At 46.1% G+C, this 27,983-nt stretch overlaps 2 protein-coding genes across 3 annotated transcripts in view; both read left to right on the top strand.

Annotated features, from left to right (window-relative positions):
- The first annotated feature begins 16,568 nt into the window (after positions 1-16,568).
- PLEKHH1 (pleckstrin homology, MyTH4 and FERM domain containing H1) overlaps positions 16,569-27,983 on the top strand; it is a 56,016-nt gene continuing 44,601 nt past the window's right edge. The window contains exons 1-2 of one of the 2 annotated variants that reach the window (XM_065941323.1): positions 16,569-16,591; positions 25,713-25,870. In XM_065941323.1, the coding sequence (XP_065797395.1) occupies positions 25,745-25,870 (126 nt within the window). In that variant the 5' untranslated portion in view covers positions 16,569-16,591; positions 25,713-25,744. Of the gene's footprint in view, positions 16,592-17,115; positions 17,294-25,712; positions 25,871-27,983 lie in introns of those variants that run through there. The other variant, XM_065941322.1, reaches the window with a different exon arrangement.
- LOC136171739 (protein SET-like) lies at positions 26,373-27,760 on the top strand. Its single transcript, XM_065940672.1, has one exon. The coding sequence runs from the start codon at positions 26,373-26,375 to the stop codon at positions 27,249-27,251; it is 879 nt and encodes a 292-aa protein (XP_065796744.1). The 3' UTR covers positions 27,252-27,760.

Consider the following 27,983-nt stretch of genomic DNA (forward strand, 5'->3'; position numbering starts at 1 on the left):
TCCTATATAATTTTATTTTAGAAGCCATAGTGTATGGAAGCCAAGGGACCACTTACAGAAAATAAAAGAAGGAAGAGTTAGGAACTAAAGCCCAAGATTTGGCGTCCGTCAGTCTCTACTTTATCCAGCTCTCCCACGGACTTCACCCCATCATCTGGGTCTTCCTCATTCCGAAATTAGGAATCATCTCTTCCTAACAAAAATATATACAATGCCTTACAGTTGACTTATCTCGTTTCTTGGGTTTATTATTAATCCCCGTCTTATAAATGAGGAAGTCAAGGCTCAGAGAGATTATATGGCTTGGTCAAGATTATGTTGCTAGTAAAAGCGGAATGCAATCCAAACGCAAGTCTTCTGGCACGCTATCCAAAGTCCTTTCCATCTACACGCCAAGTAAGATCAGATGTATACAGGACAGAACTGCCTGCTGCAGAAGCAGACCTAAAAATAACATCTGAAGCAGTGAGTGGGTCCCCTGGCTCTTCACCCAGGGAATGCTGAGACATACGTTCATTGTTGTGAGAATGGGTAGAGAGGGTGACCCTGGGTGAAGGGGGGCACTGTATAATGGTTCTAGTGATTCAAGTACAGATTCAAGGTGGAGGGTCATGGGACAAACCAAGCCCCACGGCACTAACACACACACCAGAGGATACCAGCCCCTTTTCTGACTTCTTGTCTTATCCGAGCAACCTGGCCCTGAGTTCAGGCTCCACATCCTAGTCAGGCATCTTAAGGCAGTTTATTTAACCTTTCTGAGCCTATTTCCTCATCTGCAAAATGGAAATGGCAATAAAACTCATCTCCATGGCTGTTGCAAGCATAAATAAAGATGATGAACACATACAGAGTTTGAAGTCCCTGCCATCACAGGCATTTAATGATCATTCTTTTCACATCTCTCCTCTACCACCGGGTAGGGAAAAAGAGAGTCTTACAAGTGTCTTTGTAGTCTCTAAAGTACCTTGAAAATGTTAGGTCCTTAACCATATATTCTGAAAGACAAGAACTTTTCCGCCCTTCTGCAAAGCAAACCATCCGTAAAGTGGTAGCTCTTGTCCACCATAAGACATTTTCTTGAGGACTTTCAAGGGGAACCAGAAAAACTTCTGCATACTTGTTAGAGAGGGTTGGTTTCCTGGGGGTTGCCCTCTGACCACAAGTCAGGAGACATGTTGCTCAAGAGGGTGATTTCAATGAAGGGGCTGGGCCAGCAGCCCGAGCAGGAAGGACTTGGGAGGGGACCGAGGCGTGGAAACTGGAGGCCAAGAGATAACCGTGTATGGTCTGTCACAAAATGCTGTGACAAGAAAAAGAGAAGTGAGGTAGGGTGGAGGAAGCGCTGAAGTCAAAGGTTATCTTGAGTTTGGAGTTATTTGGACCAGCTTAGCAGGAAAACGGGCTTCCCAGGTGGCATTAGTGATAAAGAACCTACCTGTCAATGCAGGAGACACAAGAGACACAGATTGGGAAAATCCCTGGGTGGAGAAGATCCCCTGGAGGAGGGCCTGGCAACCCACTCCAGTGTTCTTGCCTGGAGAATCCCATGGACAGAGGAGCCTGGAGGGCTACCGTTCATAGGGTCACAAAGAGTCAGACACAGCTGAAGTGACTTAGCAGGCACACATGACAGGAAAATAATCTGGGTGAGAGAGAACTGGAGAAATCCCCCCAGGGAACCAGTCTTCCCTTACAAGCATACAGAAATCTTCCTGTTCTCTTTGAACGTCATTATGAAAATTACTTACGGTAGACAGGCGCTACTGCTTTATGGATGGTATGCTTATGGTGTGCAATGGAAGGGCAGAGAATTTCTTGTTTACCAGAAGATATGGGCATGGTCGAGGCAGTAAGAGAGGAAGACAAGATCTGCTGGAGTCTGAAAATGGGGTGGGAGGAGGAATCTGTTTGTAACAGCCTTTTTTTCAAATAGGAAGGAAAGAGGCATAAAATTTAGAGGCATAAAGAGCCTAACTGGAAGGAATATGAAGCTGGAACTTTTAGGATTCTTTGGTTGCAAGTAACAGAACCCAACTTTAGCTATCTAAAAGGAATTTATTAGCAGGATACGATCAGATGGCTCACAGATTTGGAAGGAATGCTGGCAAAACAGACTTGAAAAGGCTAGGAGCGGGACAGCTTTGGGAGCCCAGGGAATTGGAAGTAACTGAGAGCCTCCTGGGCTCTGCTGCCAGAACAATGGGACTTCAATTATTTTTATCACTTTTATCTGCTCAAGTGTAAGGGTTAAGTTGGTTAAGTTTACCTAAGTTGAGTCCTGTATCCACCGCTCGGCCAGAGAAAGGCCAGGAGTGTACCCTGATGTAAGCTCCACCAACGCCCCACATCACAATTCAGAGGAAGACAGAAAAATTGAAGTGTTGTTACCCCAAGGGAGAGGAAGGCTGCAGCCCCGGCAAAGGGGATGTCCACGGTATATGGGGGAAGCAGCACAGGGAATGTGCACTTGACTCGGGGCCCCATTAAGTTCTCAGTTAGGAGAGAAGGTGAAGGGAGAAAAGTACTGGGACAGGGAGGCCTAGATTGCTGACTAAAATCACTGCTCGCTCTAGGGTGGGTATCGAGCTGGAGACAGGCCAAGATTTTCGGGACTTTGCATAGCTATGAGCTGTGCTCAGAAATGGATGAACTGTGATAGGAAAGCAGGCGCAATGGGTTATTAAGGATGTCCTTGAATGTTTGTTAAATGCTTCTGAGGGGTGGGAAAGTGGTGCCAGTGGAGGGCTGGGAGGCATCAGGCCCCAGGGAAATGGTCAAGTTGACTACAGGTTTATCAGAAGGTTTTCTATTCACATGTCCATGTGGGAGAGGGGTGTGTGTACTTTCACCGAGCTCTCAAAATAATGTATGGTCCAACTTTAGGGATCTTTAAAAGTCATGTCCTCTTTTTTTTTTTTTTCAGTCATCAAAAAGAAAATTCAGTGGATAAGAACTATGCAGTATTCATGAACACCTAGAGCCTGAAAATGAGGAACTTACTATATTCTGTGATAATGTGAATTCATCCATAAAGCATTAAGACATTAATGTGTGGGCACTAAGATAGCCCAGAAAATGAGCGCAAGTTCATGAAATCAGCAGTAAATTAAGGGGTGGGGGAAGGCCAATGCTCAAAGAAATCAAAGCGAGAATATGAACACACATGGGAACTACACAACTTCATAGTCGTTAAGTGCGAGTTTACCTGTGATGGTGGCAAACTGGAGGAGGGGGGAGGCTAGAGTTGATTATGAAACTTGGGAATCATGGGGAGAGCCGTCCCCATCCCCAGCTGCTCTCATTTCCGACTCAGCAGTCAGCCCAGGTGCTGGGCAAATTTGAAAGAATTTCTGCCCTGGAGATTAGAAACCAAACTCCAAGCTAGTCACCTCCCCTCCGTGCCTCCCTCTGCCAGGATACAAGGAGCTCAGTCGCCTGAGGACGGACAAAGGAGTATTGTTAAAGCAAGCCTGGTTAAGAGAAGGCTTTGCAACTAAAAGCTTTTATGCTGCTATCTAAGCCCTTCTGCCTTGGGTGGGGGGGGGGGGGAGACCTCTGTGTGCCTGTCCCAACTTCACTAGATCAGTTCAAAGAGAAATTTCAGCCTGGAATTTTTGATTGCAGAAGGATAGCTTGGGACTTGGCAGCATTAATAGGTTAAGAATGTCTATCACAACATCTCATCCAAGACCCAGTTCCTGGTCCCACTAGGTCCTGAGATGGGTTAGAGTGGGATAATCATTTTTTTTTTTTTTTTTTTTAAGATTTGAGTTAAAGAAGTTGTCCTATAGGAGCTGGCTGAGAGTCAGCCCAGCTTGGGGGTGAGAGTGGGGGTAGATGGGTGGGGCTGTTGGGACAATACTACCTAGGGTAGGATATAACCTGTATCAATTCTTTTTACCCTCTTTGTCCTGCCCCGTGTAGAACTCTGCCACCTTCAGGAAGGGCTGCACAAGCCTGAGGGGTGGATGATCTCAGGGATTCCATCTTGTCTGAGACATGAATTCAGGTGAGGTGTCCCATTAGTCTCAGATGCTCACCAATTAATAAGTTTTATATCTAATCTCTTCTCTGGTACTGTGCTGTCGTGAGGACTGGACTCCTGATTTGAAGAAAATTGTTACTTAGTTCAACAACTATTAACATACATGCACTGTGTTGAGGAGTAGGGTCATGGAGGTAAAAAGATTGAGACCTAAGTGTTTGGATATGGGGACACTACACAAGCGTCTCTAACAGAGACCCCATGCTCCTATGGACTTAAATTTTCTCCCTCCCATGGAGCTCAGCTCAGTTCAGTTCAGTCACTCAGTCGTGCCCGACTCTTTGCGACCCCATGGACTGCAGCACACCAGGTCTCCCTGTCCATCACCAACTCCCGGAGTCTACTTAAGCTCATGTCCATTGAATTGGAGATGAAAGGCAGTGATTACTAGTGTTCTAAGGTGGAAAAAAAATAATAAAATGGAGCTTAATCCCTACCACACTTGATTTATAAAGCAACTTTCAGGCACTGGCTCAATATTGACTAGTATTTGCAAATTTGTACATTTCTTTCTGTCAAAGACTCTGCCTTTCTTTCTTGCCCGTGACTTGGGTCAAAGTTTGCTTTTGTTTATGCCCTTCAGCAAGATACAGACTGGGACAGGGCATTGTCATCTTTACTGGGATTTTCCATACTTATGAGCAGTAATGGTGACAGGTATAGAGCTGTGACCTCCCTGGAGAATACAGCAGAGGGGTCTAGGGACAGGGAAGGAAGAAGAGTGAGGTTCCCCATGACTTAAAGAAAGACCACAGAAAACAAGAGTGCTTTGTTATGGACCTCCGTGTGTGTTCTTAGCACCGTCGAAGAAGGGAACTAGTTGCTCCAGGCCTCATCTTAACCTATAAGTGTCCTTATGGGCAGCTGTATGATGGGAGGTTAACACTACCCCATATCCTAGCATTTTTACTATTGAAATCCAAATTCATCTTGTAGGAAGACACTGGACCCAGTGAATCCCACCCTCTAGCTTAAGTGAAAGGAGCTGAATGATGGTCCAAAACTCTAAGAATGTTGAAGGAAGGGTCATGAGTGTCTCTGGTGCTGCAGTCAAGGAGCGTGGATGAGCGTAGGTGGGTGTGGAGGAATGAGAAGCGTAGAAGGAAGGAACAGGGGCTCTAGACTTTCTTCCTGAGATCATGCACCATGCTGCTCCCAGCCAGAGGCTCACAAAGTCTACCCTCTGGACCACACCCCACTAGCTTCACATTCCTTCTTCCCTCAAGTGGACACCACAGCTGAATGCCTCATTTCCCTTGTAGGATGTAAAATGGGCTTGGGTTAGACCTAGACCCAACTTAACTCTGCCCTCAGACTTGTGTCTGCTCCTTCAAGACCTGGACTACTTCCAGACCACAAGAACATAGTGTATAAGAGGAATCCAGTAATGCTGTTGTGGGCACAGCTTAATTGCTCTGAAGAGGTAACAGGATCCGGGCAATATCAAAAGCATGTGAGTCCCCTCTGATCTCAGCATTGGTCCCCAGCTCCTCCCACTGTCGTACCCCTGCCTGGGATCTTCACCAGTTGGAGGCAGTGAGTTGGCATTAAACTTGAAGGATGGGAGGTTATGAGGCAAGTTCTTTGACTGGTAGATTGTAGCTTTCTTGAGTTAGTTGTCAACTTCCCTGAATCTCAACTTTATACTTTAGCGATGAGATCCATGTTTTTTAAACATTTTAATAGCTTTATTAGAAAAATAATCTATACTCCTTGTAAAGCATTCACATAATATAAAAGAACAAAAACTAAAAATATTACACCAGATTTCTACACCCAAATATAATCAGATAATCACCACTAATGTTTGGGGGAAAAGCCATCTACTTATATTTATTTACATATAGTTATATATATATATAAAATAGAATATTTTATATATTTAATAAAATATAACTTAATAAATAAGACAAATATATAATTATATATATAAATTTACATATATATAGGTGTATAAATATATACAACCATATGTGTGTATATATATACATAGGCTTCCCAGGTGGCTCAGTGGTAAACAATCTGCCTGCCAACACAGGAGACACAGGAGGTGCAGGTTCTAACCCTGGGTCAGGAAGATACCCTGGAGAAGGCATTGGCTACCCACTCCACAATCTTGCCTGAATTATGCCATGGACAGGGGAGCCTGGCAGGCTATAATTCACGGGGTCGCAAAGAGTCGAACATGACTGAGTGACTAAGCACAGCATATATATAGTTTTACATAAAGTAAATTCTATTATACATACTTTTCTGGAAATTGTTTCACTTGACATTAATAATGAATTTGTTCCATATCAATAAAAACAATTCTTCAACATAAATTTTAATGGCCGCATAGTATTTTATTTTCTAGACGAATTTTAATAATTTATTTACTAGGTTCCAAGTGATGAACATTTAGGTTGTATCCTTTTTTCTTTACTCTGTTATTATTGCTGCTATAAATATTTGGGGCAACACAGTCCTTTGAAACATCTTTCTCCTAATGACAAAAATACTGAATGATGTAGCTTGAGGAAGGGCACAAGAATCATAAAACCCTGTCAGTGAGAACAGGAATTTGGAGTGGAGAAAAAGGTCTTAGAGAATATTTAGTGATCCTCACCTGCATAAATGGTTTCCAATCTTATGTACATTACTACTTATGTACATGACTATTGCACTGCCTTAAGTAGCAAGTTTATTAGAGTTATTTCTCATTCTGAATATCCAGTGAATTTATTTCAACACTAAAACTTTGCTTCGCAAAAGAACCGTGTTCTTCCCAAGAGAGGCTTTGTTCCAGAGATCCTGCGTCCACGTAAGCACAAACCCTGTGCCTTGCAGGGAGATTCCTTCTTGCAGGGTCAGGCCATTCCAGAAGCTATCGGAATGCTTCCCCAGTGGCCAATGAGGCGATGCACAGTGTTTGGGAGGAGCAGCAGTCACATGTCACCCCTAGAGCAATGCCTGTTGGTTTCCCATCCTAGGAGCCTGTGTGTTCTGCTCCCTTACTCACCTCCCTTCATGTGTACAAGACCTGTCTGTAGGTACTACCCGATTCCTTAGGGTGGACTCCATTCTGCAAGGGGGAAAAAACTAGTGCTCCCTCTTCTGGGACCGGATCAGGAAACTGCAAGTGTGGATATTCCTTTTTGGAAAGGTACACTGTCCATAGGACCTCTCTGAGAACTCCAAAGGTCACTTTTACATGAGAAAAGCCCAGTTCATGCATGGATTCCATCAGTATTCTGAGTCAAGCCATCTGATTCCAGCTCCATGTCCCATCTCTTTATCTGCGGCACAGCAGAGATGATTCTTAATGCTCAGTTTGCACTTTGTGCAGAAGAGACTTGTCCTGTGCCCTCCTCTTATGGCGCAGCTGGGTGAGAGGTGCCTGGAATACGTGCCAAGCTGATGGTCTGTGTGCGCATGCTGGAGCCACGCAACTGGGGAAATGGAGAACGTTCTTTCTATCTATCCCTACTTCACCCTAGTCTTTTAATACCACTAAATTCTCCAATCCCCTTCCCCAAAACTATATAAAACTGAACAAGGACAAAGGATATGGAATTTAAAGTTTCCACTTTAGGCAGAGCTTAAAGCCTCATGAATCACTTGTCAAAAGTGTCCAAAGCCCGCAGTGGTTTGATCAGAAGGGATATAGCCCTAGATGTGGCCAGAAGCAGGAACGCGCGGGCTCAGGGTCTTTTCGGGAAATAAGCCAAGCCCACCACTAGATGGCGCTGAGAGATAGCCTCCAACGTCCTAGCAGGTAGTGACTCACACCCAGGACTTGGAGATGGAAGACAGGTTACGTTGCCTGGACTAACCCCTCTTCGCAAAAAGGAGTTGGCAATCAGAGCTTCTGATAGGATATAAGCCCTGACGCTTCTCATAAAAAACCCTGAGCCGGAGCCTGATGATCAGAAGCACAGGAGGGAAAGGTGTGATTGATCAAGGGAGACCTACTGGTTTTACACTAAACAACCCGGAAACGGAGGAACTGCATCAAAGGCTGTGTCTTCTCATCCGTTCAGGTATTTCTGATCTTCCTTTCTCTGTGAATTCTGGGGGGCGTGTTGGCCCGCTCTTAACAGCAACCACACCCTGGAAGGTGCCTTGCAGGGTCATGCTGTATTCCTGAAGCAGAGGGAACTCCCAGCCTTGTGTGGCCATCCCCACCTCAGTCCATAGACCTCTTCCAGTCAAGAGAAGCAGCTGCTTAGGAGGGAAAAGCCAAGCTGCCGCAGCACCTGCCACCTACTTGGACTTGGTCCCTGCCCGGGCCCTCCTGCCCACTGATGTGAGCAGCCATTGTTTTCATCTGTGATGAAAGTTGAAGGAGAAAAAAGACAGCTGCTTTCAAACCACAATGTTCCAAGTTCTGAAGTGATCTACCAATAGGATCCCAGTTACATGGCTGGATTTACCAGATTCTCATGCCCTGAGCTCTATCAGCTCCAAATTTAGCTTCTCTTTCCCCTTCCCTGCCATCTCCTCTCCCTGATTTCCTCCTTCATCCTACCTAGCCCCACTCCTCCTGGCTCTTTCTTGCCTGGGGAGCCCTCAGCTGCACTGGACAGATCATTCTGCATTGATAAATATCATCATTGCGTCAGTTTTACCCTGTGTTCCCTCTGGGGCTGTTGCTGCTCTCTGAGAAGATCAGTGGAATGTGGGAATATGATGTATGACAAACCTGTCAGTACTGAGCAGGATCCAGGGCCTAAGCAGCAGAAAAATACATATCCCTGAGCCTGCTGATCCCAAAGGTCAGGGCCCGAATGCATATTTTGAATAAGTGTCCCCAGGATTTTGTGACCAGAGGCTAGATGGAGAATCACTGCCTACCTTCTTATTGGAATCACTGCCTACCTTCTCCTCCACACCTCCTGTCACCTAGTCCTCTTAATAATTACCAGGCCTTTAGTTTTTGCATATCTTCCTAGTCCTCTACCCCTTTATACCCTCATGTTCACTCCTCATTTAACAACACTCATTAGGTGTCTATCATATGCCAAGGATGGGGCTAGACCTTCACCTCCACTCCTCAGAGCAGGTAAGAATCCTGCTCCCTGCCCTCCAAATGCAGAACCCCTCCAAAGATGGGTCTAGACCTTCACCTCCACTCCTCAGAGCAGGTAAGAAGCCTGCTCCCTGCCCTCCAAATGCAGAACCCTTCCCCTCCCCATCCTCCACCTGGCTTTCTCTGGCTCCAGAGCCCACTGCTGCCCTGGACAGATGGGTCATTTGCAGAGACACAAGTGGTAACTGCATCGGTTCTTCCCCACGGTCGCCACTGGGAAAAGCGTGGATTAACAGCAGGAATGTCTGCTTCTGAAGCCCGTGTCCTGCGTTCATCCATCACACTTGCCACATTTTGTCTCCTTGAACAGTGCCTGGAAAACAGGAAGTGCTCCATAAATATTTGTTAGGGAGCAGCTGAATGAATAAATGAGAGAAGGAGCCACATTCGATCTTAGGATACTCCCCCAACACACACACACACACACACACACACACACACACACACACACACACATTCTGCCTCTGGGCCATCTCAAGTCCTTCCTGCCCTGCACCTCTCTGCCTGTCCCATCACTGCCTTCCCAGCACTATTTGGATGATGACTGAGCCTCCGTGACCCCAGCCCATCATTGCTCTGGCTGCTCCCAGAGATTCATCAGTAGAAATAGCCTCCTGATTTCTCTGTAACCCCAAAGCCACCAAGCTCTGCTCCTGAAGCAAAAGGCTGAACAGGGGACTGGCCCCAGGGCTCCTGAGACTCTGAGCCCCTCCCCCCTTCTCCTCTTTGTTCTCCTCTGCCCCCACTTTACTCTCCTCGTTACAGCAAGTGAGAATCAAGCTGTGAAGGCGAAAGGGTTGCTTTGATTTGATAAGGTTTCTGTGAAGCAGGAGGGCTCTCTTTGGAGCCCAGAACCCTGCTCAGAGAAAACAGGTGGGGTTGGGAAGTGAGGTCTCTGAAAAGCCCAGGACATGGGGAGGACAAACTGTCAAGCATTTCAACCAGTTCTGCTAGAGTTATTGCTGTCTCCCAAGCTATCTTGCTTAACTACTGCGCTGCAATCTTACAACAAAGAGAATTCTTTGGAAGCAGATAACACTTTGGGACCTAGTAGGGGAGGGGTGTGGGAGGGTAACTAGTAAACATTAGACCTCCAGCAAATATTTGTTCAAGAATGCATAATAAAAGCTATCATTTAGACAGAAACTTGCTAAGTGCCAGACATGTACCCTCACCGAACCCTCTCAAAAAACCTAAGTTGCAAGAATTGTCATCACTATTTTACAAATGAAAAATTAACTCTGAAAGCTTAGCAACTGTCCCAAGGTTACATCAGCACATGGGTAGTGAAGCTGGGACTTGAACTGTGGCCTGGCTGGTTCCAAGGTTCCCATTCCCTTCCACAGTGCTGCCCAGGGAACCAGGCACAGCCTGGGATGCTGCTGTATTGACTCTGGAGGAATTTCTTTTTTAACTCTTTCAGTCTAAACAGTGTGGTGTGTGTATATGAACAGACTCTCCTCTCACCCCTAGAGTGGTCAGTTAGAATCTGAAGTGCCCGAATAAGGAATCCGCACTCTACAGCACAGTTACATAAACACTTCAAATGCTACTAAACGCTACACAAGCGGACTGGATGTGCTTGAGGGATACTAGAATAATCTCTCACTGGTAAAATGAGTGGCTTTTGAAATATAGAGGTAGTCAGAAAGATGATCCGGGCCCTCATGTGACAGACACGTGAGAACAAAACCAGGCCAACTCCCCAAGTCCCATGAAGCAGGTTGTGGGGCTTCTGGTGCCTGCTTGCTGATAAATGTAATGTTTGTATATTTGGTAGGTTCTGGCCTTGGCCACATTTTAATGCCCCACCTGCAGGAAGTAATGGAAAGGGGACACGTGGCCTCCATTCACCTCTCATTTCCAGCGGCTGCAAATATTGGGTTGGCCCAAAAGTTCATTCAGGTTTTCTGTAAGATGATATGGAAAAACTCGAATGAACTTTTTTACCCAACCCAACAGGAGACCTTGACTATCGCCAAAGGGCCAAATGGGTTCAGAGCTGTTCACAGTGGGTGCTTATCCAGGTCTCATCCTCCTCTCAGAAAGGTGAAAGGAGGCCTTTGGCTTCTGTGGCCCAGCTGAGCCTTCATCTCCGGGAACATGATGGCTTTATCCCCTCCTCTGTTCTGTCAGGCCACCTGTAATGATAAGCAGAAACAAGCTTTAGGTGTGGAGGGTACCGTCTCTCCGTGGACCCTTCAGGGGGCCTGGAAACTCAGAGCCTCTCTCTCAGCTCCGTCCAGCCCTGCCTGCTCTCCTGCCTCTCCCACAATGGCACTGGCCCAACGCAACTTATTATTATTTTTTTTGCCTCAGTTTTTCAAAGGTTCCCCTCTTCTGTGGGGACTCCCTCATAATCCAGCCTTTTCCTCCGACTCTCAAATATCATGATCCAGAGGGTAGCTGAGCAGAGGAAATAATTTACCCACTTTGTTGTCGTTCAGCTGCTAAATCACAGGATAAACTGAGGCAGGAGGCAAGGAGATAGTTTATCCAAGCTTGTAGCTGGGCAGCTAATAGAGTCCCTGGAACAACTTGAAAGTCAGCTACCACAAATGAGCAAATGAATGAATGAATGAAAGGGTGGGAGAGAGGGACAGGCATCAGCAGATACTGTCCACTGAGTCAGCAGTAGCCACGGTTTGACTTTGTCTCAGTCCATGGAGGGCTACATAAAAAGTGCTTTTCTTTTTTTTTTTTTATTAATATTTCAACGTGGACCATTTTTAAAGTCTTTATTGAATCTGTTACATTATTGCTTCTGTTCTGGTTTTTTGGCCAAGAGACATGTGGGATCTCAGCTCCCCTCCCAAACCCCCTGCATTGGAAGGCCAAGTCTCAATCACCAGACCTCCAGGGAAGTCCCAGAAAGAGCTTTAAGACAAAAAGACTGTGGGAAAAAGACAGTGTCTCAGACATTCCAACCCTGGATCTCAGAGTTGAGTTAGGCGTAGGCCAGCCTTGAGGTCCAGAAGAATCCATCCTTGGCGAGGCGTGGCACAGGGAGCTATGGCTGAGGGTGCCACTGGGGAGCCAGCCTCACTGGAGCCTGAACAGTCTGTCTCTGATGATTGGGGACCAATGAGGGGGCTGCTGCAGGAACCCATCCAGAGTTGGGGGACAGTGGGCAGGACCTCTCCGGGCTGCTATCACGGAGGTGGCTGGGGTCAGGCAGAGGAGGCAACTGCAGCAAAGGCTGGTGGGACAGCCTGTAGCATCAGATGGGAAACTGCTCTGCTTGTGAGCATTCCTGCCGGCCTGCTTATTGATTACCTGCCAGGGTCTGAGGCTGTGGGACTCACTTTTTCCCCTGGAGCAGAGGAAGAGACAGGCCCATCTTCTTCCAGGCAACCATTCACCCTGGGGAGTACTAGGTAGGGATTAGTAATAGTAAATAGAAGAGCTATAAAACTGAGCTGTAAAGGGCAATATTGGGACAACTGGGGAAATTTATGGCCTGTACAGTCAATGATAGTATTGTGTTGATACTAAACTTTGTAAGTGTGATGATACTAGGAAAACATGCTTGTTCTTAGCAGGAACATCCTGAAGTATCCAGGGACAAAAGGTCATGATGTGTACAGCTAAGTCTCATATGGAAAATACACACACGCGCACACACACACACACACACACACATATACATGGAGAGAGAGAAAGTAAATACAGCAGTGTGTTAACAATTGGTAAGTCTAAGTGAAGAGTATATGGGTGTTTAATATACTGTTTTTTGCAACTTCTCTAGGTCTGGAATTTTCATAATAAAAAGTTGAGGGGGGAGCAGAACTAAGAGAAGAAGAATAGCCATCACTTATCAAACAATGATTGGATCTCAAAATTTCAGTTCAGTTCAGTTCAGTCGCTCAGTCATATCCGACTCTTTGCGACCCCATGAATCGCAGCATGCCAGGCCTCCCTGTCTATCACCAACTCCTAGAGTGTACTCAAACTCATGTCCATCGAGTTGGTGATGCCATCCAGCCATCTCATCCTCTGTCATCCCCTTCTCCTCCTGCCCCCCATCCCTCCCAGCATCAGGGTCTTTTCCAATGAGTCAACTCTTCGCATGAGGTGGCCAAAGTACTGGAGTTTCAGCTTCAGCGTCAGTCCTTCCAATGAACAGCCAGGACTGGTCTCCTTTAGGATGGACTGGTTGGATCTCCTTGCAGTCCAAGGGACTCTCAAGAGTCTTCTCCAACACCACAGTTCAAAACCATCAGGTTTTTGGCGCTCAGCTTTCTTCACAGTCCAACTCTCACATCCATATATGACCACTGGAAAAATCATAGCCTTGACTAGATGGATGTTTGTTGGCAAAGTAATGTCTCTGCTTTTTAATATGCTGTCTAGCTTGGTCATAACTTTCCTTCCAAGGAGTAAGCGTCTTTTAATTTCATGGCTACAGTCACCATCTGCAGTGATTTTGGAGCCCAAAATATAAACTCTGACACTATTTCCACTGTTTCCCCATCTATTTGCTATGAAGTGATGGGACTAGATGCCATGATCTTAGTTTTTTGAATGTTGAGCTTTAAGCCAATTTTTTCACTCTCCTCTTTCACTTTCATCAAGAGGCTTTTTAGTTCCTCTTCACTTTCTGCCATAAGAGTGGTGTCATCTGCATATCTGAGATTATTGACGTTTCTCCCGGCAATCTTGATTCCAGCTTGTGCTTCATCCAGCCCAGTGTTTCTCATGATGTACTCTGCATATAAGTTAAATAAGCAGGGTGACAATATACAGCCTTGACGTACTCCTTTTCCTATTTGGAACCAGTCTGTTGTTCCATGTCCAGTTCTAACTGTTGCAAAATTTAGGTAACTCTAATAGCTGATTCAATCCTCAAACCAACTCCAGAGGGAGACATTACAATCCTCATATTAAAGATATGGAAACTGAGTCCCAGAGAGACTAAGGAACTCACCCAAGTTTACAGAGCAGGGATTGAGACAGAGCCCAGAGAAGGGGAGGTCTCGCAGGGGAGTGTGGCTGGGACTCCGTCATCTGACACTTTTATTGAGCCTTTCTGTTTGCTGGCAGTGTTTTAAAATCGTCCATGTGTTTAACTCATTTCATCCTCCCTTCCTAAAAACTTTGTGCTTTGTGATAAATCACTTCATCATTATGGGTGGGAGGGAACAAAGGATCACTCAAATGCATCGACTGAAGTGTTGGTTGGTGCAGTCTCCTTTGAGGGCAGTGCGCAGCATCTATTGAAATTTAAAATTCACATTGTGTTTACATCCAGCAATTCCACTTCTAAGTGTTAAACCATAAAGATAGTCACATATGTGGACCAAGAAATAGGTATAGAGATATTCACTGCAGCAAGGTATATAATAGCCAAAGACTGGAAATGTTCTAAATATCCATCATTAGGCGTGCTAGGGAACCATTTAAAAAGTAAGGCAAATGAACAAACATAACAAAACACAAACAGATTTATAGGTACAGAGAACAAACAGGTGGTTATCAGAGGGAGGAGATTGGGGAGAGGAAAGAAATAGGTGAGGGAGATAAAGAGGTACAAACTTCCAGTTGCAAAATAAATGAGTCATGAGTATGAAATGTACAGTGTGATGAATATAATTAATAATTATGTAATATTTTTTAATGGTGATGTAAAATGATAACCAGTAGTTAGAACCTAACATGGAACAACAGACTGGTTCAAAGTTGGAAAAGGAGTACGTCAAGGCTGTATATTGTCACTCTGCTTATTTAACTTATATGCAGAGTACATCATGAGAAACACTGGGCTGGATGAAGCACAAGCTGGAATCAAGATTGCCGGGAGAAACATCAATAACCTCAGATATGCAGATGACACCACCCTTATGGCAGAAAGTGAAGAGGAACTAAAAAGCCTTTGATGAAAGTAAAAGAAGAGAAAGAAAAAGTTGGCTTAAAACTCAACATTCAGAAAACTAAGATCATGGCATCTGGTCCCATCACTTCATGGCAAATAGATGGGGAAACAGTGACAGACTTTATTTTTTTGGGTTCCAAAATCACTGTGGATGGTGACTGTAGCCATGAAATTAAAAGACGCTTACTCCTTGGAAGGAAAGTTATGACCAACCTAGACAGCCTATTAAAAAGCAGAGACATGACTTTACTGACAAAGGCCCGTATAGTCAAAGCTATGGTTTTTCCAGTAATCATGTATGGATAAGAGAGTTGGACCATAAAAAAGGCTAAGTGCCGAAGAATTGATGCTTTTGAACTGTGGTGTTGCAGCAGACTCTTGAGAGTCCCCTGGACTGAAAGGAGATCAAACCAGTCAATCCGAAAGGAAATCAATCCTGAATATTCACTGGAAGGACTGAGGCTGAATCTGAAGCTTCAATACTTTGGCCACCTGATGTGAAGAGCCAACTCATTTGAAAAGACTCTGATGCTGGGAAAGACAGAAGGCAGGAGGAGAAGGGGATGACAGAGGATGGGATGGTTGGATGGCATCATCGACTCAATGGACATGAGTTTGAGCAAGCTCCGGGAAATGGCCAAGGACAGGGAAGCCTGGTGTGCTGCAGTCCATGGGGTTGCAAAGAGTCAAACACGACTGAGTGCACACACACACACGCACACACACACGTATACACACACACCAGGGGACAAGGGACAAGTGAGGAAGGAGACTTACTATTCATTTTTAGCCCTTTGGTATTACTAATAATTCAAATTTATACTATGTGAATGATTACCTATTCAAAGTGAGTGAATGCATGCATGAATGAACATAAGAAGTCTCCTTGACAAACTCCACAGGACTTGTTTTGGGGCTTCCTTAGCAATATTTCCAGTCTTGAAGGGGACAGAGGCCAGTTACCCACACACAGTTTGGGGTTGGTCTACTCCAATCCTCAGGAGGTGTGAGTCCATGTGTAAGCTCATGAAGTCCCAGTAACCCTGTTGAACTTTCGCCCTTGGCCTCCTGAACTACATGAGTCAGCTTTCCACAGAATCGGGGCTCTCAAAGTTGTTCATGAGATTTACTTGGAGGCCTTATTAACCGCACAACTTTCCAGGCTAACCTCCAGACACTCAGATTCAAACGTGGGGTGCAGCCCGGGGCACCACCACCTGGAATGAAACTTTCAAAGCCCCTTGGGAGAAACTCTGGTGAGTCTGCTTGTGTTCAGAACTAGCCTGAGAGCCTGCCGGATTGGGGAAGAAAGCTGTTCTGAAACGTGGATCCTTCCCTGCAATATTCTCCATATTCATCGTCTTTACCCCATATCCACCTAACTAAAAACTTGAGTACTCCACCCCCGCACCCCACTGCCCGCAGGTTTAGGATTGTATTGGGGGGTGCAGGGGCTGCAAGAGTGCACGGTGAGCTGCCGCGCAAGCGACGTCCTGTTTGCCTTTCCGGTTCCTCGGCCGGCCGGCTCCTTTAAAATAAATAATACGTGCATGCATACATACAGACGTACGGACGCAAGCAAGTTACCCTCTAGGCTGCGGTGAGTTTTGCTTTTTCCTTCATATTACACAGCAGAACTTTGGTCTCCCAATGGGACAGACCCTTTGAAATAAGGATTTCTGCTCCAAATATCCAGCGTGACGGTTCCTGCAAGTTGTTCGGCCAATGCGGGAATCTCCTTTTAGGGAGGGACGGGGGAGGGTCTGCTCTCGCGCCCCATCCAGGGAGGGTCTCAGGCTGGTTGGGAGCTGAGGAGATGCCGGGGCGCCCCGGCGCCCCTGGTGGCCGCTGATTCGGCCCCTGCAGAGAGCTCGGGGCCGGAGCTCGGGACACGTCTCGGCCCGCGGGACCCCGCCGCAGTCCCCGCCGCCCCAGGGACGAGCCCGGCGGTGCCGAGAGGAGGGAGGCTGGAGCCTGCTGAGGTCATTTCCTGCTCCTCTCCGCGAGCCGCCCCGCGAGCCAAGCCTGGCGCTCTGCCTCTAAGGAGCGGGCGGGGAGGGGGCGCGGCGGAATATTGAATGGGGCGCTGCGAGGTCGGCTCGGCTTTTGTGCAGCCAGCGGGCGGGCAAACCTCCCGGGCCTGGCCGGCCCGCCCCGCCCACGCCGACCCCTGCTGCCGCGGAGCGGAGACCCGGCGGCCGCGGCGGACTCGGGAGAGATCGACGCAAGGTCAGCGGCGGACGCGCGCGGGGGGCGGCCGTGTGCCCGGTGCGCAGCGGGGGCGCCCGGGATCTGGCTGGAGGTGAGCGGCCCCCGGGAGCTCCGCGGGCAGAGATGGGGTGGGCGCGGGGGTGGGAGTGAGGGTTCGCTGGCCGGGGAGGGTGTTTGGTTAGACTGAGATAGGATCCGCTGCCTCTGGCCGGAGGGCGATTCCGGAGCAGGTGCCTCCCTACCTGGAAACAAGCTCCTAGCAGCCAGGAGCGCTGGGAGCGGAGCGTCGGGCTTGGGGAACTGGCACCGCCAGGAGAGGTGTAGCGTTCCTGGAGAGGATCCCGAGTGTGGGACCGGCTCGATCCAGTTGCTCCCGGGAAGGGCCCTCGGAGCGAACCTGCAGGCTTTCCACCGAGTTGTCTGAGCTCTAGCAGGCTCTCAAGTCCTCCCGCTTTCTTCCCGATCTCATTTCGGGCTATCGCTTCTGTGATTCCTGGGTGGTTCTCTTAGGGTCCCGGTGGATTAGGCTTGATTTATGGAGGCAGGTCAGCCAAACAGAAGAGAAAATCAGTCGGGCGCCAAATGACAGCAGGAACTTTGCGTCCTAGGAGCCTTAGAAAGGAATCGGTCACGGGGGCGCAGGGGGTCTTAATGGCCATGGCAGGGGCAATGAAGACCCTCTTTGGGGAGTAGATCTGCTCTCTGTTGGATCTGTCCCTGGTGGTTTAGTCGCTCCGTCGTGTCCGACTCTTTTGAGACCCCATGGACTGCAGCCTGCCGGGCTCCTCTGTCCACAGGATTTCCCAGGCAAGAATACTGGATTGGGTTGCCATTTCCATCTCCGGGGGATCTTTACCCACCCAGGGATGGAACCTAAGTGTTGCGGGAAGTCTCCTGCATCGCAGGCAGTCTTTACCAACTGGGCCACAGGGAAGCTCTGGATCTGTTCCTGCCAGGGGACAAATAAGCTTTTACTATGAATACACTTCATGAAACTTCAGGACAAAGCTTTAGTTCTGGCAAAAACTTCTGCTTGAAAGATCGTTTTAATATCAATTTCAGTGGAAAAGTTATTTGTTCCTTCCTTAAACTTTTTGGACTGTCTTCTATGCTGCAGACGTTGTGCCTATGGTAACTTCACTCAACTTTTTATAGAACATCACTTCGAGTGTTTCTGCATGATATTATCTCCGTTTTATAAAGGAGGAAACTAGGACTCAGAAAAACAGTGACTTGCCCAAGGTCACATAACTGAAAAGTGGAGGAGGCAAGACTCAAATGGAAGCCTCTTAAATTGCATTTACATCGCTGTTCACCACCCTCCTTCTCCACAGGCTGCTGAGGGGGCCTGTTCAGAGCTGGGTTACTCATTGAAACTAACAAGTGCGCTGAGAAAATACCTCTGGCACCCCTTCTGTCCTCTCCAGAAGGCATCGGCTACGGGAAGAGGTCCTTGCTCGCAGAGGAGTGCTCCATACTTTTCCCATCTTCTCTTTGTGATGCTGTGTGTGTGTGTATTGCTTCGTCGTGTCTGACTCTTTTGGACCCCATGGACTGTAGCCTGCCAGGCTCCTCTGTCCATGGGATTCTCTGGCAAGAATACTGGAGTGGGTTGCCAGTTCCTTCTCCAGGGGATCTGTCTGACCCAGGGATCAAACCCAGATCTCCCACATTGCAGGCAGATTCTTTACTTCCTGAGCCACCAGGCAAGCCTCATGCGAGGCTGTGTAACTGTGCAGAACTCTGTGCTCCCTGTGGTTGAAGAGTGCGTTCTACTTGCTGGCGCTGAGGTGTCAGGATCCCCTCACTACTGATCCAAGTGACTCCATGGCAGTCTGGCCAGTGAGCCACCATCCTGTGTTCTCTGGCAAACCCTTCGTCAAAAACAAATTAAAGACTGACTACCTCTGTGGGGAAATTGGTGCTTATTACTGACTGGAATATGAGTTAGAATAGCCTCGGGGAGAGCAGTTGGAACTCTTTGACCATTGCAAAATGTACATCACTCAGCGGTCCAGTTCCATTTCTGAGACTTTATCCTTGAGATAAACCGTATTTCATACATGTGTATGAAATAATGAAATATGAAATAATGTCTATTCATTGAATATTCTTTGCAGCATTGTTTTAATGAAAGGTTTATAATAACCCAAGTGTCTGTCAATTGGGGACTCAAATGAAATCATGTAATAGCCACACAAGAGAATACAATATAGCTCTTAAAAAGCATGAGGGGAGAACGGGGCAAGTATATATTATTATATGTGCACACTTTTTCTCCGGTGGCACAGTGGTAAAGAATCCACCTGCAATGCAGGAGACGCAGGAGACATGGGTTTGATCCCTGAGTCAGGAAGATCCCCTGGAGGAGGAAATGGCAACCCACTCAGTACTTGCTGGGAAAATCCCATGGACAGAGAAACCTGGTGGGCTGCATTCCATGGGGTTGCAGAGTCAGACTGAGTGAGCATGCATGCATACACACACACACACACACACATATAGGAAGCTCTCTGAGTTATATTTAGTACAGTGTGTATGGTGTACCACCATTTGCTTGTGTGTATGTGTGTGCAACATACATATGGACACTTGTATATGCAGGGAACATCTCAGAAAGACTCAAATCCTCCTAACAGTGGTTGCCTCTGGGGAAAGCTATGCCTGGAGTTCAGGGGTGGGAAGAAGCCTTACTTTGTACCATATACTCTTTTGCTTAGTATTCAAAAACAAAGAGGTAAATAATTTTTTTATTTGGCCACGCTGCACAGCATATGGGATCTTAGTTCTCTGACCAGAGATCGAACCCATGCCCCTTGCATTGGAAACCCAGAGTCTTAACCACTGGACCGTCAGGGAAGTCCTGAGATAAAAGAATTTTTAAAAATCTCCTGACCTGTTCTCTGATCATGGTGGTGAGCACATCTCCAGGTATGCCCAGGGCACTGTTGGTTTGCCTCTTGTTTGTTGATAGTAGCTGTTTTTTATTGAGTACTTCCTGTGTGCCAGGCTTTTTTATTATAATACCTCCTTTGATTCTCAAAATAATCCAACATAGTATGGCCTATGAAATTGCCAATTTTGAAAGTAAAAAAATGGTTAAGTGTTGACAGTTTCACATGGTTCGAACTAATATTATTATGCTCCTTTCAAATATTATTGCCTTCAATTTCAAATAGGTTCAGAGAAGTCAAGCAGATGGTTGAAGGTCACAGTTCATTCTTGAGTCAGTATTCAAACTCAGGTCTGTTTGGTGCCAAAACTCAGGATCTTAAGTACTACACTCTGCCATTTCCCTTTGTTGGTTTTTGTCTGAGGGATGCTATATTCCTGGATCTCTTAGCCCCTTTTGGGATTTATGTCCCAGAAGTCTGTAACATGCTCATCTTTTCCTGACTCTCCCACCATTGTGAAATGGGATGCTCACTCAGCACCCAAAAGAGGTAAAAATGCATGTTTTTGGCTTGATCAGATGACAGTGGGAGATCAGATCGGGGGGAGCTGTGCCCCTGTGTGCACTCACCCTCCCTCCGGCTTCGTCCCCAGAAAGGGAGCTTTTCCTTGCCCAGAGCTGGGCAGGTGGTCAGCCTCATCTGCACAGCCCTTTCAGAAGCCCACTGCTAGTGAGTGGGAATCATGGAAGGTGCTCACGCTCAGAGAGCGAGCACACACCACACTAGACCCAGGAGAGCCTAGTGGAGACTGCACCAGAATGTAGCCCCTGTTATCTTCTGATGCCCCTGCAGTGCCTTTAGGCACTTGCTCTGATTGGCCGTCTTTGCAGGAAGGCTCCAGGATATTCAGACTGTAGACCTGAAACCTCACAAACCACAGGGTCTTTGTTCCTCTTTGTGTCTTCAGTCTCACACATAGGAATCACCTAACAAAAGTTGGTTAAGTTAAATTTACTGTCAACATTTTGTCCATTTCTGGTCCATATCCCTAAAGTTTCCAGAGCTATCCCAGGTCAAGTCTGTGTTTTCTCTGATACAGACTAAAGTCACCTAACAACTTCCTCTTGCCTCTTTTCACCACCTTCCACCCATGGCCCCTGCCTCTTGAGGCATATCTCTGCTGACCTCTGTGGCCGTGTCAGGCCAGGGTGCTGGGAGCCTTAGGGAGCTCTAAAGCAGGTGCCAAGGCCATGGCAACCATTTGACTCTTGCCTGCCAAGCCATTCAGCATGCTGGGTGCTAGTGGGAATCGAGAACTAGCTTTCACAAGAGCGACTGTGAGTTGGTGATCATTATAGCTGGCCGGATGGCACATGGGGATTTATTGTATTGTCCTCCCTACTTGTGTGTGTTTGAAGATTTGTCCCCAGCTCACATCTCTTCTGTCATTTCCCCATCTAACGCAGCACATTAATGCTGTATCTTCATTAGGCTAGTCTGGTACCGCCACTATGGAAGCATCTTCATGGAAAGAGAACAGTTCTGAATGTTGCAAGATCAGGATTCTTAGCCCAGCTCTGATACTACTTGCTTCTGTGTCCCTGAGCAAGTCACTGATGTGGGGAGTTTGCTCACCTGTTCAGTATGAATTATATATCACTTGTCCTCCCTCTCGGGGATATTGAGAGGGTAACGAGAGAAATAACACCTGACAACGCAATGCTTTGAAGAGTTAAGGACCATTCTGCAAGTTCATTTCTGCTTATCCTTGCACATCTTTATGGGCGGTTCAAATGCAAGGTGACTTAGCAGCTGAGGTTCATCTTACTGGTATCTCCCCCTAACATCCTGTATACTCTAGCTGCAGCTCCAGCCGCCTGCCTGTGTCGAAAGAGCCTCTGGGTCTTGGTTTCACAGCAGGCACCTTGCTCCAGATCCATTTAGAAACCTCTTAGTTCCACTCACATGCTGAGACAAGCCTAACAAGATTGCCAGCTCCTTCACCAGCATCCCCAAGGCAGGGAGAGGATTAAGCTGAGCACTTCTAAAAACCAGGATGACATGAAGATGCTGGATTGGGGAAAGAACTCCTTCCAAACTAGGTATAATCTCAGGTATCACCGTGAGGTAGAGACAAATGACGTAGTTTATTTCCAAAATCCCTGGAGATTTTGATAATTTGGGTTTCTGCCCTCCAACAGAATCTGAGCTGCAGCTTTGGCAATCAGTAAGAGGGAATTAACATTCGCCAAACTTTTTTTAAACAACACAAAAGAATTGAGTTTCTGCTGCCCTTTGGTTTTACTTGGGTGCTTTTACTGCTAATTCTTAGCCCCGGGCTAGGTTGCAAGACTCCAAGGTCCTAACTTCGGGTCTGCCACTTTTTGTACTTAGGCAGGGAAAGTGAAATCCCCTTTAAAGGACAAAGAAAACTAAACATGAAGCCTCCGGGCCTTCTATGGAGGCCCACAAGGTTCTGTTGTGTCTTTTCAGCTGTGATCTTAGCTCAGAGAAGGTCATGTTTTGTTTTTGTCTTTTGTCTTCCTGCCCGTTCCAGTTGGTCCCAGTCTTTTGAGGTGGGGATCGCTGGGAGGTCACAATGTCGAATTGTTTGGGATGACAGTTCTGGGAGCGCAGGACTGAGGTCATATGTCCAGTGTTCTGAGCCGCCCAGAACCGAAAGACTCCATCACCTGACCCATCAGTGGTTTCATTGTTGGGCCTTTCTCTACAGGTCTACTGACCCTGTTTTTTAAACAGAAAGGGCACATGACAAATATCCTTGCTTATGGAGGTTAAAGGGTCAGAATATTTGAGACCAGGGTGCCCTGGGAAGTCTAGGGTGTAGGTTTAGGTTTGCACTGAAAATCTTGAGAGAGCCTATAAAGTGTTTCATTCTTAACAGTCTGCTCCACTCTTTTTTTAAAAACAGTGAACACTTTTATTAATTTTTTAATACTTATTTTTGTTTATTTGGCGGTGCCAGGGTTTAGTTGCAGCACGCAGGATCTTTGGCTGCAGCATGTGGGATCTAGTTCCCTGACCAGGGCTAGAATCCGGGCCCCCTGCATTGGGAACCTGGAGTCTTAACCACTGACCACCAGCGAAGTCTTCTCCATTCCACTCTTTGTGAAATCAATTCTTGCAGTTTTGGGGATGGGTAAGGAGCTCAGTGGCTAAGAGTAGGCACTTTAGAATGAGAATCTTAGCCCTACTGCTTGCCGGCCACAGACTCTGTTCCTCAGAGTCCTCACCTGAGAGTGTGGACTAATGCCCACTCCTTGTCTCATGGGTTCTTCTGAAAATAAAAGAGGCCACATGTGCCTGGTGTACAATGAGGACTCAGTAGGTAATAGCTCTTTGTGGTGTATAATGGGAGAAAGATACTGTAGAGGTCACATGTCAGGTGGGAGGCAATATGGGTGGAGAACCTACCAAGGGCAGGCTCACTGGTGCCCCAGGGTAGTATTCAGACATACAGGACATACAGGAGGTGGCTGGGTTTTCTGAGACCATGTGTCTCCTGAAGAAGGGAAAAGAGATTTTTTTAAAATGACAGATTTTTTCATCTCTCTTTTTTTATTGAAGTATAGTTGATTTACAGTGTTGTACTAATTTCTGCTCTACAACAGAGTGACTCCGTTATACACATATATACATTTCTTTCTTAATGTCATTTTCCATTACGGTTTGTCCCAGGAGATTGGATATAGTTCCCTGTGCTAGACAGTAGGACCTTGTTGTTTATCCATTCTAAATGTAATAGTTTCCATCTGCTTATCCCAAATTCCCAGTCCATCTCTCCCCCACACCCCTTGACAACCACAAGTCTGTTCTCTAAAGACAAATTTTTATTATGGGAAATTCCAGGCATGTATTCAAGTAGAGAGACCAGTATACCCATCACCCAGTTTCAGAAATTATCAGTGTTTTGACAAGTCTCATTGCATATATCTCTCTCCACCCCAGCTTCTCACCTCCTATGGTGAAGTGTTTTAAAGTAAACCCCAGGCATTTCATTTCACCTGTAAGCCATATTCATCTCTAAAAGATAGCATTAAAATATATTATCAACCTAAGACTCTTGCTTCCACTGCAGAGGGCACAAGTTCAATCCCTGGTCAGGGAACTAAGATCCCACCTGCTACACAGCACCATCCCCGCCCCCAACTTTTTAATGAAAAAAAAAATTATCAACCTAGAAAATTAACAATCATTCTTTAAAATCACCTGATAGTAGGGAGACCATATGTCATGGTTTGGGACCGACCAAATTTATGCTTATTGTCAAGCATAATTATTAAAAGCTCCCTAGAAAGGGGATTTAAAAAGGCCTGGTGATGGATATGTCTCCAGCCCTTCTCTTCTCTGTGCCCCCTCTGGGCCTGTATCTCCCTTCTCATGCACACTTACACATTCTTCTTCATTTTCTCGTCCCTGATCCAGGTTTGTTTCTCTAAAATACATCCAGGAGACATCTGGGTAAATTCCCTGGCTGGGGATATTCTAGGTGTCTACTTGGCTTGTTCTGAATCTGACCGAAGTGTTTTCTAAAGATCTGTGGTTTCCTCCAGCGTGTGTGCATGCTTAGTCGCTCAGTCGTGTCCAGCTCTTTGCAACCCTGTGGACCGTAGCCTGCTAGGCTTCTCTGCCCATGGGATTTTCCACAGCAAGAATACTGGAATGGGTTGCCATTTCCTCTTTCAGGGGATCTTCCCAACCCAGGGATCGAACCCATGCCTGCTGTGTCTCTTGCATTGGCAGGCGGGTTCTTTACAACTGAACTACCTGGGAAACCCACGGTTTCCTCCAGAGGCTACAGCAAAGCATCTACCAATTTTCTGGTTTGCATTTTATAACTTAAAGGAAAGTGAGAATCTGTTCTGAAACAGGATGATTTGATGACAACATATGAAATCCCAACTGAATAGAAACTTGTCAAGGAAATTTGAAGCATTACATTTTCACTCCGTTTTTTTTTTTTTTTTTTTTTTTTTCCCATCTGAAATCTTTATAGTTGTGAAAATCAGTACCCAACTGGGAACCACGGTTCTATCTCCAGCTGGCCTTGTGATCATGGATGACTCCGTTACCCAGTTTAAGCTTTCCCTAAACACCCTCCCCCTAGCACAGTCCTCTCCATTTCTCTACTTCCTTTTATTTTCGTATTGATTAGTAATTGTGACTACATTGTAATTTTGCAATTAGACTTTTCCAAAGAATTGTTTGAAAAGACACGGGGACCTCTTTCATTTCCCTTTGCATCTCCAATGTCTAAAACAGTGTCTGGCACTGAATGTTTTGTTGAATGAACACGTTTTTGTTAAATGGATGATTCAATGAAAAACCAATGAGCCCTGCTTTTCACTTCTGTAATAGGAGACGAGGTTCTCCTTGCGGTTTCTCAGGTTTTGTGATTTTTCACAAAGGTTGCACAGCTGCCTTATGATGAAACAGGACGAGCTGGGCTCAGAACTTGCCGGTGGGACAGAGGGAGAGCCAGGCTCACTTACCTTCCCCGCCCTGTTTCCTCTGCTTTTCGTCGGTCTCCTCCTTTCCCCACCGAACTCCTCCTCATACACTTATCTTTTTCCCTCTCTGTATGCTGGTCGTCAGGCTCCCTGGAATCCCCACAAGTTGCTCCCATCATGGCAGAACTCACGGTGGAGATGCGGACCAGCGTGGACTGGCAGAAGCGCTACCTGGCTCTAGAAACCCAACTTTTCCGGTTCCGAGTGCAGGCCAGCAAGATCAGAGAGCTGCTGGCTGACAAGGTGAGTGCTGGGGAGCAGGTAGTCTCTAAGGTCCCTGCAGAAACCACTGTCAGAGAGGAGAGCTGGAGAAGGCCAACTTTCTTTTTCTTTTCATTTTTTGTTTTTTAGAGGTTTGATTGATTGGTTGATTGAAATATATTTGACATATAACATTGTGTAGTTCAAGGTGTACAACATGTTAATTTGATTCATTTATATATTATAATATGATCACCATTGCAGCAATAATTAGCTTGTCTATCATATTACATAATTATCATTTCTTTTTAGTGGTTGGAATAATTGTGTTCTAGTCTCAGCAAGTTTGATGATTACAGTACAATGAAAAGCGAAAGTGTTAGTCACTCAGTCATGTCCAACTCTTTGAGACCCCATGGACTGTAGCCCGCCAGGCTCCTCAGTCCATGGAATTTTCCAGGCAAGAATACTTGAGTGGGCAGTTCTCTGAGCTCTCAGGTCCTCTTTCTTCTCCTGGGAGGGTTCTTGGCTTTGTTTCCCCAGCATGGCCCCCAAACACCAGTCTTCTCTTCCACCCCAAGCAAAGAAACTGAAGAAAGCCAGGCCGACTCCTGCCTCCAGGCCAGACGAGGCATCTGCTTCTTCAAATTTGCTGAAGGAAGAAAAAGAACAGCAAGAAGCAATTGAACATATTGATGAAGTACAAAATGAAATAGACAGACTTAATGAACAAGTCAGTGAGGAGATTTTGAAAGTAGAACAGAAGTATAACAAACTCTGCCAACCATTTTTTCAGAAGAGGTCAGAATTGATCACCAAAATCCCCAATTTTTGGGTAACAACATTTGTTAACCATCCACAAGTGTCTGCACTGCTTGGGGAGGAGGATGAAGAGGCGCTGCATTATTTGACAAGAGTTGAAGTGACAGAATTTGAAGACATTAAATCAGGTCACAGAATAGATTTTTATTTTGATGAAAACCCTTACTTTGAAAATAAAATTCTCTCCAAAGAATTTCATCTGAATGAGAGTGGTGACCCATCTTCAAAGTCCACTGAAATCAAATGGAAATCTGGAAAGGATTTGACGAAACGATCAAGTCAAACACAGAATAAAGCCAGCAGGAAGAGACAGCATGAGGAACCAGAAAGCTTCTTCACCTGGTTTACTGATCATTCTGATGCAGGTGCAGATGAATTAGGAGAAGTCATCAAAGATGATATTTGGCCAAATCCGTTACAGTACTACTTGGTTCCTGACATGGATGATGAGGAAGGGGAAGGAGAAGAGGATGACGACGATGATGAAGAGGAGGAAGGATTGGAAGATATTGATGAAGAAGGGGATGAGGATGAAGGTGAAGAAGGTGAAGATGATGATGAGGGGGAGGAAGGAGAGGAAGATGAAGGAGAAGATGACTAATGGAACACTGATGGATTCCAACCTTTTTTAATTTTCTCCAGTCCCTGGGAGCAAGTTGCAGTCTTTTTTTTTTTTTTTTTTTTCCTCCTCTTGTGCTCAGTTGCCCTGTTTTTGAGGTCTCTTTTCTCCTTTATACCATGATTCACAACTTATTTGGGGAGGGGGGAAATATCTTGAGCAGAATTCAGTGGGAAAAGAATCTCTACCCCTTTCTGTTTCAAATTCATTTTTATCCCTTCCTGTCTCAACAAAAACTATGGAATCAACACCACCATGCTCTGTGGGAAAAAAAGAAAAACCTTCTGCTCCCTTAGCTCTGCTGGAAGCTGGAGGGTGCTAGGCCCCTGTGTAGTAGTGCATAGAATTCTAGCTTTTTTCCTCCCTTCTCTGTATGTTGGCCTCAGAGATTACACTGTGTCTCTATGTGAATATGGACAGTTAGCATTTACCAACATGTATCTGTCTACTTTCTCTTGTTTAAAAAAAGAAAAAAAAACTTTAAAAAATGGGTTATAGAAGGTCGGCAAAGGGTGGGTTTGAGATGTTGGGTGGGTTAAGTGGGCATTTTGACAACATGGCTTCTCCTTTGGCATGTTTAATTGTGATGTTTAACAGACATCCTTGCAGTTTAAGATGACACTTTTAAAATAAAATTCTGTCCTAATGATGACTTGAGCCCTGCCACTCGATGGGAGAATCAGCAGAACCTATAGGATCTTATTTGCAACTGAC

The sequence above is a fragment of the Muntiacus reevesi genome, chromosome 7, assembly GCF_963930625.1.
Source record: "Muntiacus reevesi chromosome 7, mMunRee1.1, whole genome shotgun sequence".
Taxonomy (NCBI): Eukaryota; Metazoa; Chordata; class Mammalia; order Artiodactyla; family Cervidae; genus Muntiacus; species Muntiacus reevesi.